General features: G+C 38.3%; 1 protein-coding gene across 33 annotated transcripts in view; it reads right to left on the bottom strand.

The window, feature by feature from the left end:
* TRPM3 (transient receptor potential cation channel subfamily M member 3) overlaps nt 1-13,321 on the bottom strand; it is a 908,811-nt gene that overhangs the window by 142,465 nt on the left and 753,025 nt on the right. For all 33 annotated transcript variants that reach the window (XM_031934069.1, XM_031934067.1, XM_031934070.1 and 30 more), the window contains one exon: nt 12,067-12,139. In XM_031934069.1, coding sequence (XP_031789929.1) covers nt 12,067-12,139 — 73 coding nt within the window. The remainder of the gene's footprint in view (nt 1-12,066; nt 12,140-13,321) is intronic.

Below are 13,321 nucleotides of genomic sequence, written 5' to 3' on the forward strand. Positions count from 1 at the left end.
CTTTCTTTCTTTCTTTCTTTCTTTCTTTCTTTCTTTCTTTCTTTCTTCTTTCTTTCTTTCTTTCTTTCTTTTTTCTCTTTTTGAGACAGCATCTCCCTCTGTTGCCCAAGTTGGAATGCAGTGGTGTGATCACTGTGGCCTCAACCTCTCGGGTTCAAGCGATCCTCTCTCACCTCAGCCTCCTGAGTAGCTGGGACTACAGGTGTGCACCACTATGCCTGGCTGTTTAAAAAACATTTTTTTGTAGACATGGCATCTCACTATGTTTCCCAGGCTGGTCTCAAAGTGCTTGGCTCAAGCTATCCTCCTGCTTTGGCCTCCCAAAGTGCTAAGAGTACAGGTGTGAGCCACTGTGCCAGTTTGTTTAACTCTTAAAGGGAGCTGACTAATGGGAGAAGGGGTGGTGGTGGTAGTGGGGTGTGAGATAGTATGATACTGCGAAAAGTCACAGGTGAAATTTCTGTGGAAATTTCTGTTGGAAGACAGGGTTTGATCATACCTACCAGTTTGGCTGGACATTCTGATTCATTCCAGATGTTCTGGCATAATTATTAATACTGCCAACTTTCATGCCCAAGAAAGTACCAGTTTGGAGGTAAATTATCTGGTAACCATTCTACAGAGTTGTGAAAATTAATGATAAAACTTGTATAAACATGCTTTGTGAATTACAAAGCACTGTACAAATAAAAGGAATTAAGGGACTTACGTTCTTTTATTGCATTCTCCTGTTAGAGACAAATGAATATGTCTAAAATTGTTACCTACTTTAGTCTGTTATTGGACTGAGATCTATTTGGATTTCCATGAAAATAAACCTGCAAGAAAATTAATTTCATTTTAAGGTAGTTTAGCATGTGCTCAACCGCTTTCTAGATTCCTTCCTGTGTTCTGTTCTGGATTCTCACACGTATGCTAGAGGTTTTCTGCTGTTTTTTGTTTGTTTGTTTGTTTGTTTTTCAAATTTATGAGTCCTTTCAAATTTGGCATTTTACAATTTTGATGGATTTTGAATATGGGGGATATCCTAATGCCCTAGGAAGTTTTAAAACTTATTTCAGATGGGAAAGGGTATAAAACGATTATGTGTTCAGTATTTACCAGAAAGAAGGCAGAGTAGAGTGTCTGCCCTTAAAGAGCTAGCAGTAACCATCTCATGTGTCCCTTATATCAAACCATATGGGAGAGGTTTAATTGATTTCTCTTTTCACAGAGAAGGGAACTGAGGCACACAGAGCTTAGATAACTTGGTTAACTGGCCACAGCCAGTAAATAATTAGGATTTAAGAATATCTAACCTGAGCCAAAGCTTGTTGATCATTCATTCAGAAGTTACAAATATATACTGAATTCCGACTCTAAGCCAGGCACTGTATATATGAGTACATCGTGGTAAGTAAAACAGGTGTGGTCCTCATTTCTAGTTTGGCTTCATCATTATCAGTCAGGTTGTCCTCTATTAAACAGATATCCCAGATGCTTTGTTAAGTGCTTTGCTTGCATTATCAATTAAAATTGTCACTCCTATGTATTATTATTATTATTTCTATCTCATAGATGGGGAGACTGTGGCTCAATGAGGTCAAACAATTTGCAGTCAGGGAGTAGGGATGCTTTGAATACGGTCGTCATTCTCACTGGCTCACTGTGGTAAGTACCACACGCAGAGACTGTGGGTAGGAGTGGGAACTGGGCTGAGAGGAGCCTAGTGGGGAAAGCCTGGAGCAACCTGACCCTTATGGAATCATTTTTAAAATAAGGAATAGACTTTGGTCTTGGGAAAAAAGTGTTAAAAATGTAATATCTTCACAAATTCTTGTCAAAAATAATGAAGTACAAAACCATTAAAATTAAGAACGGTAACAGTGATTATTATAATAAATAACCATTATATAGTAAGTAATGGTAGGTAATAAGTAATATATTTAGGTTTACCTGAAGTAAACTTTATGATTATGACTTGAGAGAATGTCTGAACCCTGATTAGTATTCATTTGACCCAGTTCTAGTTTTTATCTAATGAATGAAGAATGTGTTCCTAGAACATAGATTTATAGGTGCCTGCATTTGAGGCAAACTTGACATACTTTGCCCCTCAGTAGTTTTATTTATTTATGTATTTATTTATTTATTTATTTATTTGAGATGGAGTCTCACTGTGTTGCCCAGGCTGGAGTGCAGTGGCACAATCTCAGCTCACTGCATCCTCCGTCACCCGGCTTCAAGCATTTCTCCTGCCTCAGCCTCCTCAGAAGCTGGGATTACAGGCATGTGCCACCACATCCAGCTAATTTTTTTTTCTTTTTTTTTTTAGTAGAGACAGGGTTTCACCATGTTGGCCAGACTGGTCTTGAACTCCTGACCTCAAATGATATGCCTGCCTCAGTCTCCCAAAAGTACTTCTTCTAATATAATTGTAAAGATGTGTGTTTCTTTTAGTTGCATTTAGTCTTATTAGCATCCTTTCTTTCCCCTTCTGGTTTTAGAACCTCTGTTTTCATTGGGAACAAAAAACCCTGATATAAATACAGCTAACCCCATCTCTCATTCCACAGTCATAGGGATTCTCCCAATTCTCCTGCCACAGTGATGGATTCAGGGATGGGCATGGATCCAAGATGAACAAATTCAAGTCCTCCCAGGACCTTTCTGTTGCAGTTACCAGGAAAGATGGTTCCTTCTGATTGGGGTTTTCTCAGTTGCCTGCCTGGGTATGAGTCTGGACTGCTCATGGTCGCTCTGTCTAACCTATGTACAGATTAGTGTCCGAGAGATAGAGGACAGACTCCAGTGACATCATTTGAGTCCTGGATGCCACTTTGCCTGAATTCAGTTTACCTTTAGACTTTGGTCCTTCGAACTTACAAATCTGTTTTGTTTTTGTTGGAGCTTGGTCAAATTGTGTTTCTGTTACTTGTAACTAAAACAATTCCCAGTTTCAGCCATATTCCACTGATGCTCTAACAATTTAAAAATAAAACAAATATGAGATCACCCTTATTCTTGCCATTATATTAGATAAAACTGTGGGTATCCTAGTTTCTTCACTTAAATATTGGTTTTCTTTTTCTTTTTTTTTTTTTTTCCTGTTTCTTCCTTAAGTTCTGGAGCATTTAGGATGATATTCATGTCTTTGAATAATTACTAGTTGTACTTTTGTGGGGAGAGTGATGCCAGGAGGACTTCTGTTCCACCATCTTGCTGATGTTACTCTCCCTCACTAAAATATTGTGTGTGCAACTAAGGTCATCTGGGCAGCTGGTAAGTGCACTGAGCGTTTTAGAAAGAAGACATCCAGCTCTGTTAATTACTCAAGATCCCCCAGAGGCACAGGTGCAAATACCTGTGCACCTGTGGCTTTGTGAAGCCAGGGAATCTTGTATCTTCCAAAGCCTAATGTATGCAACGTAAAGAAAAATGGGTAGAAGTGAAGAGACATGGGTTTATGATTTGACTCTGCCAATAACTTGACAAACTATCTTGAGTATCTTTCAGACTCTTTGGTTTCCATTTCCTAGTCTGTAAAATGCATGGAGTAGCAAGCGGGAAAGTGGGTATTGTGGCTTCCAGGTGGTTTCGGGATGAGGCAGCAACAAGAGGCACATGAAAGGCATTGGATATGGGTGTTCCATGCCTGGACTCCAACATCTGATGACCAATTTGCTTCATGGCATCAAAGTTGATGATTTGAATAAAGGGGTAAAATGGACCACCAAGAAACAAGTACATTTGGGGAAGCTTGATCTGCAAGTCAGAGGACACAAGGAAGCTAAAAGTGGCCTAAAGCAGAGAAAGGCTTAATAAATACTTTTGGAAAGACTCAACACTATAAACCTTACCTGGTGTTTAGTCCCTAACTAAAACACTTTGCTATCCACCTATAGTTTACCAACCCACACAGTAATGTCCCAGGCACCTTTATGTCTAAAATAGATGGAAAATGTCTCACATTTTGACTTTGTAGGTTGCTTTTGGACAAAATGTCATCTACTTTCATTTGTTCACTATTTAATAGCTATAGGAGAGGCACGGTGGCTCACATCTGTAATCCCAGCACGTTGGGAGGCCGAGGTGGGTGGATCACAATGTCAGGAGTTCGAGACCAGCCTGTCCAACATAGTGAAACCCCATCTCTACTAAAAATACAAAAAATTAGCCAGGCATGGTGGTGGGCGCCTGTAATTCCATTTACTCGGGAGGCTGAGGCAAGAGAATTGCTTGAACCTGGGAGGCGGAAGTTTCAGCGAGCCAAGATCATGCCATTACACTCCATCCTGGGAGACCAGAGTGAAACTCCGTCTCCAAAAAAAAAAAAAAAAAAAAAGAGCTATGGTAACTTTGTATCTCATAAAAATGTCAACAAGTATGTCTCTTTTATTGGCCTTATTTACACTATATAAACAGTATAAGGTTAAGAAAATAATAACATTAAAAATAAAGCAATCATCCACGTGGTGTATTAAACTATCTGCCCACAGGAAAGAGGGTCAGCAAGTCTTGTACACATAATTAGAAATAATTTATTATTATCAAAGTTACATCATAATATATTCCCATGAAACCCATTCATGAATCATGAGAGGTTAAGCAAGGTAACTTCTTAGTAAACACTCTAGGATAAGTTAGTTGTTTATGAGAGCTACCTGATGCATGGAATTATTGGACATAAAATACTTCAGAACATATGCCAAAAGTTTTGCTTTACTAGGATTTAAGTTATTTTAAAAAATGAGATGAGGCAGCAAGAACAATTGCTTATTGATGACAGTGCTAGTTTGTGATAGTAACTGCATTTTCTAGTTCATAGAGTTGGGAAACATGCAGTCAGAAGTCATTTCAAAACATTAGATATACAATTTTTTTTTTTTGAGAGAGAGATAGGGTCTTGCTCTCTTGCCCAGGCTAGAGTGCAATGGTGCAATCATGGCTTACTGCAGCCTTGACCTCCTGGGCTCAAGTGATCCTGTCACCTCAAACTCCCAAGTAGCTGGGACTACACACATATTCCACCACTCAGGCTAATTTTTGTTTTTCTGTAGAAACAAAGTCTCACAATGTTGCCCAGGCTAGTCTTGAACCCCCAGGCTCAAGCAATCCTCCTGCCTTAGCCTCTCAAAGTGCTGGGATTATAGGCCCGAGTCATTGCACTCAGCATACATATTTCTATTATATATATATATTATATATATATCCATTATATACATATATATATATATTTCCATTACAATTGTAATGGAAGATGGGTCAGAACATAGAGATTCTCATTATTTTGTGTGATCTAATCTAATCATCAATATGCTAAAAATACAAAAAATTAGCCGGGCGCGTTGGCAGGCGCCTATAGTCCCAGCTACTCAGGAGGCTGAGACAGGAGAATGGCGTGAACCTGGGAGGCAGAGCTTGCAGTGAGCCGAGATCACACCACTGCACTCCAACCTGGGTGATGAGCAAGACTCCATCTCAGAAAAAAAAAAAAAAAAAAAACCCAATATGCTTTCCTAAAACTTTTCTAAAGTCATACAAAACATACTGGCTATTCTTTTTGCATTTCAATTTCAATTTCATTTCATTTTTATTTTTATTATTATTGTTTTTTTGAGATAGAGTTTCACTCTTGTCACCTGGACTGGAGTGCAATGGTGTGATCTCAGCTCACTGCAACCTCCACCTCCCAGTTTCAAGTGATTCTCCTGCCTCAGCCTCCCAAGTACCTGGGACTACAGTCATGCACCACCACGCTCTGCTAATTTTTGTATTTTTATAGAGGCGGGGTTTCGCCATTTGGCCAGGCTGGTCTTGAACTCCTGACCTCAGCTGATCCACTGGCCTCGGCCTCCCAAAGTGCCAGGATTACAGGTGTGAGCCACCGTGCCAGGCCCATCTTATTTTTAAATTATTTTATAGTTTGAACAAATTTACAAATGATATATTAGAAGTTATTCTCCATGTATCTATAAGTAATTAATTAATTATTGGTAGCATTAATTATGTCTGAAGATCAGAAACACGTAAAATAAAATGATAGGAACTAGATAATTATCTCTGAAATAACAGTATGAGTCCCTATGAAAATTTGATTTCATACAGTTTTTTCAGGTCTACATTCATATCTCTTGCTTAGATACCCCAGTGATGGTTCTACTCATTTCTAAGATCAACAGCGATCAGCTATTATTCATATCTATGTGACTTCTAAAGATACTTTGTATAGATATTACCTTTGCCTGTCATAGTCCTTTGAATATATATGTATTTGACCTTTAAAATTAATTCCAAAGATTGCTATCTCCTTTCATGTCTTTTTAGCATGAAAGAATTGTGGAGGTTTTTGATTACAATATGCCTCCTGCTCAGATTAATAATATGTGATAAGATATCACTCTTATTTCTCTCTCAACTTTTTTTCAAAGCCTAAAGGCCACACTTTATTCACATTTGCCTAGTTTTTAACTTAATACCCTTTATTTTCTGCTCCAGGAACCCGTTCAAGAAACCACACTGTTCCTGCTGTGACAATTCCTCAGACTTCCCTTGTTTTTGACGACCTTGACATTTATGAGGAGAAACATATTGTTTTGGCACTCTCTTTTAGCTCTTTTGAAATGCTTTCCAGAAAAGAAAACAAGCAATAAAGGTTACTTTGTCCCTGTGCCTCAGATGGACTTCTTTACCAGTGAAGATTAAACCCAAAGTAAACAAATTTCTCATTTATGGAGGACAGTGATCATCGCATATTACTCTTCGGTGCACATGTACGAATGAAGGTATACACTCATGTGATCTGACTTTATACTGAATCCAAGGCCTATGAGATTAGATGAATGGCGGGAGTAATTTTATTCACAGAAAGGGTCCAGAGAGCACTTACAATAACTTCATTTGCTGTGAGTGGATATTTTCTGCCTTTGGAGCCTGGAGTAAGAGGTTTATGCTGTTGTATGAGGGATGCTGACAGCATGGGGCTGCTGGGGGAGCAGACTGATAAACACCAAACAGTTTATTACGTTAACTTTGGGCTCCTTTCTGGTGGAAGTTTTCTCTGGTTGTTGTGATTAAGGCAGTGCCAGCTGAGAGGAGGAGGTGGACAGATTAATGGACCTCCCTAAATTCTTGAGTTATTCTTCCCAAAGAAGCTCTCAAAGTATCTGAGGTCCAGAAATATCAATGATGTTGGGGCTTAGAAAAATGATAGGCCAAACCTGCCTTAAGGCTAAACTGAAGGTCCCAGAAGCAGACTCAGAAGCAAAGTTTCTCTTTGATCTTCACCTGCCCTCCTGTCTATCACCTTTCATTCTCCCCCAAGGCAAGCCATAGAAACTGGAATCCCTCTTTCCCAAGGCAGGTCATAGAGACCAGAGCCCCATTTTCCCAAAGCCAGTCATAAAACCTAAAGCTACTACACTAATCCCACCCCCCACCCACTTCTCCTGTCCTTCTGTGTCACAGCTGGCCATAACAAAATTAATATCCTTATTCCAGAAGAGATCTATCCCACACCTGGAAGGACGTAAGGTAGGAGGCAGGACTTGACTCCAGAGGCAGGGCTTGGACACTGCACCAAAGGGAGAACTAGCTAAAACAGGGCCAGGGTGGAAGCAGCTTTCCATAAGACACGCTCTCCAGTGTGCCATGTTGGCTTACCATTGCTACAGCAACACCCAGGAGTTACCACCCCCTTCTATGACAATGAGCCAATGATGCAAAAGTTACCACCCTTTTCCTAGCAGCTTCTGCATAAACCACCCCTTAATCTACATATAATTAAGAGTGGGTACAAATATAACTACAAAACTGTCCTGAGCTGCTAATCTAAGCACACTGCCTATTGGGTAGCCCCACTCTGCAGGAGCAGTAACAGAGCCGTAACGGTGCCACAGCTGTAACACTCCTTCTTCAATAAAGCTGGCTCACCCTTGAATTCTTTCCTGGGCAAAGCCAAGAACCGTCACGGGCTAAGTCCCACCTCGGGGCTTGCTTGTCCTGCATCAGCAGGAATGCTGCACAGAGAGGCCAAGAAGCATCTGATAAGACAGGCCTTGCTGGATTTCCCCTCTCAGTCTGTTAGTATTCCATCAGACTTTCTGTGTAATCATATTTCTACAGAGCTGTTCATACTTCACTGAGCCTAAGCATAAACATGAAAAGTTTTCTGTGTATCTTCAGGTCTTCATTCTGAAGGCTTGAATGTCACATAAAAATAAGATCAAACATATTCGTTATGCTTTTCTCTTGTTAATATGTCTTTGTTACAGAAGTGTCAGCTCTGACCCTTAAGATGGGAAAGGGATCGCCCCTTTTCACCCCTAAAATAAGGTAGCCTGTTTTAGCAAATAAAGATACAGGACTCCTAGTGAAGTTTGAATTTCAGGCAAATAATAAACAATTTTTCTTCTTTTTTTTTTTTTTTTAGTATAAGTGTGTCTCACTTGAGACTCACTTGAGACACACTTATAAGTATGATAAGTCCCTACCTGGGGACAGACTTAATGCTCAAAAATTATTTGTTGTTTATCTGAAAATTCAAAGTTAACTGAATATCCTGGTGTGCGTGGCAGGGGCAGGGGAAGGCTAATGCAGGAGCAGAGTGCCCAGTCTCTGGCCTCAGACCACTGCCCTTATGGACTGGTCCCATCATGTCAAGGACAAATGTGACTTTGCCCATTCTCAAAAGCTACTCCAGGTTATCAGTTGAAGAAACTGTGGGCCTTTTACATCTCCGACTGAAACAACATTCTTTCTTCTTCTTTTTTCTTTCTTTTTTTTTCTTTTCTTTTCTTTTTTTTTGGAGATAGTCTTGCGCTGTTGCCCAGGCTGGAGTGCAGTGGAGCAATCATGACTCACTGCAGCTTTGACCTTCTGGGCTCAAGTGCTACTCCCGCCTCAACTTCCCAAAGTGTTGCTGTTACAGGCACAAGGTCGGCCTGTAACAACATTCTGTCTGTCTCTCTCTTTCTTCATTTTTGGACAGACACTGGATAAGTTTGTATGATATAAATAGTATCCTCTAATACAGAATATGCAGATCCCAAAGAAAAATCAAACCCAACAGGATCAGAAACAAGGAGCAGCAAAGAAAAATTTTTCCCATGGTCACCTGGTTTCCTGTCCTTTTTTGTGGCCTCTGGATTTAGGGACCAGTGGGTCGTTTCCTGGCTTTCTCCTCTTTCTAACTTCTGGTTCTCTCAGAAATTTCTGATTCTGCAGAATAAAAACTGGACTGCACAAAGTTTCTACATGCATTAGATAATTGCAAACTAAATGTAAAAACTAAGTGTTGAACTATGTTACATGTCCACGCATAATTCAAAAAAAAAGTAGGAAGAATAATTAAATAAACTTAAGAGTTTGAAACCAATATAAGTAGGCTCTTGGCCTCCAAAGAAGCCAGCAAAAGTACTGTGCTTGATTGCCTTTACAAATCAAATGGGTCAGTATCTGAGAGCACTTCAAAGCCTTCACAAAATAGAGTTGACACATCATAATCTTTTAATGGCATATATTCCCATTAGCATCAACTGCTGCATAAATAATGTTCATTATGGTGATTAGAAATGTTAATTTCTTAGAGCAATCATAATTTTCTTTAATCTTCTGTGGCAGTGTTTTTTTAAACTGCAGGTTATGACTCATTAGTGGGTCGTGAAATCAATTTAGTGGGATATAATCAGCATTTAAAAGACTAGAATAGATTGAATAGAAAATATCCAATTTCACTGCATATTGCAATTGCATATTGTCAATGTAAATATTATTTCATCTACTTTAATTTCAATTTTACAAATACATATGTGTAACTATTTGGTTATAATATAAAATGTATTTCATATGTTATGTCATGCTGAAAAATGTTGGAAAACAACTATTCTATAAAACAATGAATAAATTCTAAGGCTGAGCCGAATGTGAATCACAACTTAAAGTCTCACAAAGTCATGAAAGAGGAAGAAAATATTTTCAGTAGAAGATATTATAATGGCCAATATGTTTTTATCAATAATTGGATCACTTTCCCATTTGCTATGAGTTTTGTTCAAGGTTGTAAATGTGGTGCTTCATTTCTTATCAGAGGGAAAGGGATGCTTTGTGTATCTCTATGCATAAGTGAGGACTATGGGGTCAGACTGTCTCTACCATTTACTGGCCAACTTATATTGAGCATGTTACTGAATTGCTCTATGCCCCAATTTCCTTATTTATAAAATAGAGCTTGTAAAATCTGGTAATTGAACTATTGTAAAGAATAAACAAATGTATACATGGAAAGGGTCCAACACAGTGTTTGGTACATAGTAAGTTCTCAATAAATGTCAGTTACTGACATTATTACTTTAAAATATCTTTATTTGAGAATGGCAAATATAGGGTAAGTTGCCTCAAATTTTTATTTTTGTCTCTGATAAGGGGAGAGTGGGGCCTGCAGTATGCTTTGTGGTTCAGTCCATGCCTGGTCCCTGGTCCTGTGATTCTTCTGCAAAGCCTTTGTATTTCTTAGTTCGTTGGGATAAAATGCTTTAGAGCAGCAGTTCTCAAGCTGGACACATGATATGATTCATGGGATTGCAAAACTTCTAAACTGCAATCAGGATTTTGAATGAATGTGTATATATACACTTGGAGAGTGGGTGAAAAGAACTGACAAACTAGTATTGTCAGAGGGGTTACATGGTATAGTGAAGAGTTAGACATACTTGGACCTAAGACCAAGCTTACTAAATAGCATTTTAACCTTTAGCGAGTTACTCAACTTCCTGTAGCTCAACTTACTCCATCTGTAAAATGGGGATTAAAAATAGCTCCTATATCATTTGGTTGTTGAAATAAATAATGTTTACAGTATTTGTAAAGAGTTTAGCACAGTAGCACATGATGGGTCCTCAAGAGAACATTAATAGTGGAAGAAAAGTAGATACACTGGAAAATAAATGAAATAGCTGGTATTCCGAGTTTTAATTTTGGCATGCTGAATCATTGAGTAATTTATTAAACAAAACTTGTTTACTTAATTTATTAAACAAATTTATTATTTGTTTCATTTATTAAACAAAACTTCATTTATTAAACAAAACTTGATTGAATTTTGCCATATGTTAAGGATTGTGTGAGATGTTAAGAAGTTAGTAATGAATGAGACACATTCTCTGCCCTGTCTAGGGAGATGACAAACAGGTAGTGACCAACCATGATGCTACAGCAGACAAACTATGGAGCTAAGAGAGAATGTAGGAGACATTTCTAACTTACAACCACATTCAACAAGGTCTGTAGTTTTGTTTTGTCTTATAGTCTTCAGTTTGAATTTCAGCACTGAACAGGGGAAACTTCCTTCTGTTTCTTTTAACACTGCAAATTATTAGTCAAATGTAATGTACTTAGTAAAGCACAGGAAGGATTTAATCCACAGAACCTAAAGGAAACTGCTCTTCATATGGCTCCAAGGATGAGAACAGATAGATGAGGACTTTGTAGTATTGGGACTAGAGAACAGGACAAATACCCACCTTCAAAACAAGTTACAACTCAGAGTATTATCATTTTTGCCTTGACTTCCAGGAAGCTTAAATTTAATGCTCTATTAGAACAAGTACAGTACCATAATGTTTTCCTTCTCCTTCCTCTCAATGGTTTTTAATTTTCCATTTTAATGTATTATTGTGTGTTTTAAGGTATTTATTATTGTGTGTATATATATCACACACACATATACACACACATATGCCATATCAAATGGTTTTTGAAAGTAGATAGGGTAAAAATTACTATTAAATAACCTCAGATAACATTGCGTCTTACATATTATGTCAGCCTTTTAATTTATGTATGTTTATAAATCAATGGACATAACTAAACTGTAGCATATTTAAATCTTATAAAATTGTGTCACACTATAGCATCTATTCTAGGAGAATTTAATAGCAGTAATTGTCTTACAAGAGAGACCCCTATGTTACCAATAATTTATTGTGTCATAGTATCATTGGGATTATATCTATTATTAGGAGGCATAAGGTCACTGTATTAATTCGTTTCAATTATTTTCACACTCTCTGGACACAGAAACTCTTTTACCTTTGAGTAAAGCTGTCAGGATAGCTAAATCAATGTCCTGGTGTCCTTCTGATCCCATCCGAAATACCGTAATCTGCAATTTGAGACAAGGTGATCATTAGCAAAGCATTTTTCCCCCAAGAGAAATTAAATCAATGAGACCACATCTGAGCAGAGACTATCTCTATATCTACAAAGTAGATTCTTAGCCACAGGGCAAGCACACATAACAAGAATCCGATGAGAGGGCTCTGCGATTTATTAAGAGGGAGATGCCTCAGTAGTTTCCAAACACAGACCACTTATAGTTGCACTGATTATGGTCATAACCATATGTCCCCCATTATGGTCTAACGGTTATGTTCCCCCAAAGTGCATATGTTGAAACCTACTCACCAATGTGATGGCTTTAGGAGGTGGGGTCTTTGGGAGGCCATTAGGTGATGATTAATAGTCATTATAAAATTAGTGCCATTATGAAAGGCCTCTCCCTTCCACCTTCCACCACATGAGGACACAGCTAGAACTGCTGTTTATGAACCACTTGAATCTGTGCTGCCTTGATTTTGGACTTCTGAGCCTCCAGAACTGTATGAAATAAATTTCTGTTGTTTATAAGCTACCCATTTTATAGTATTTTATAGTATAGTGATAGCAGCCTGAATAGACTAAGACAGCCTGCTCCCTCAATAAAAAAATAAAACTATGATTTTGGGGCCCTTGCTATGAGTCAGGCATAGCAATGCATATTTTAAAATACGTTACCTTCCATTCTTTCTGGTTTTATGTAAATACATACAATAATTATATGAATTACGTGAGGATGGATATATATGACTATGTAATCTAAACACCATTAATATGAACATTTATATTAGATATAGATGGGGAAATTAATACAGCTAAGCTGTCCAGTTCCATAACTCCTAAATTGTACAGCACAGCTGGTCACAGACCCACTTAGTAGAGCAGAGGATACTTCAAGCACAGTAAGTGGGTAAAGTCCATTACAGTGTTGGTGGAGTACATCTGACTTTGTATTTGGCCCTAGAACACTGAGATTGTCACAGAGTCCACAGATTGACTGATGTGGACAGACAGTGGCTGACATAATGGAGTATCATTTTGTACATAAACAACATAGTTATGTGGCCTCAGGCATAACTCTCAACTTCCAGGGCAGTGATAACTAATGGCAGAGAAAGAGGGAAAGGAAAAGTTTCAAACAATGCTTAACAATAATGAAGAGTTTGTTTTCCAAGTCAGAGGAGGCTAT

This window comes from Piliocolobus tephrosceles, chromosome 14 (assembly GCF_002776525.5).
Source record: "Piliocolobus tephrosceles isolate RC106 chromosome 14, ASM277652v3, whole genome shotgun sequence".
Lineage (NCBI taxonomy): Eukaryota > Metazoa > Chordata > Mammalia > Primates > Cercopithecidae > Piliocolobus > Piliocolobus tephrosceles.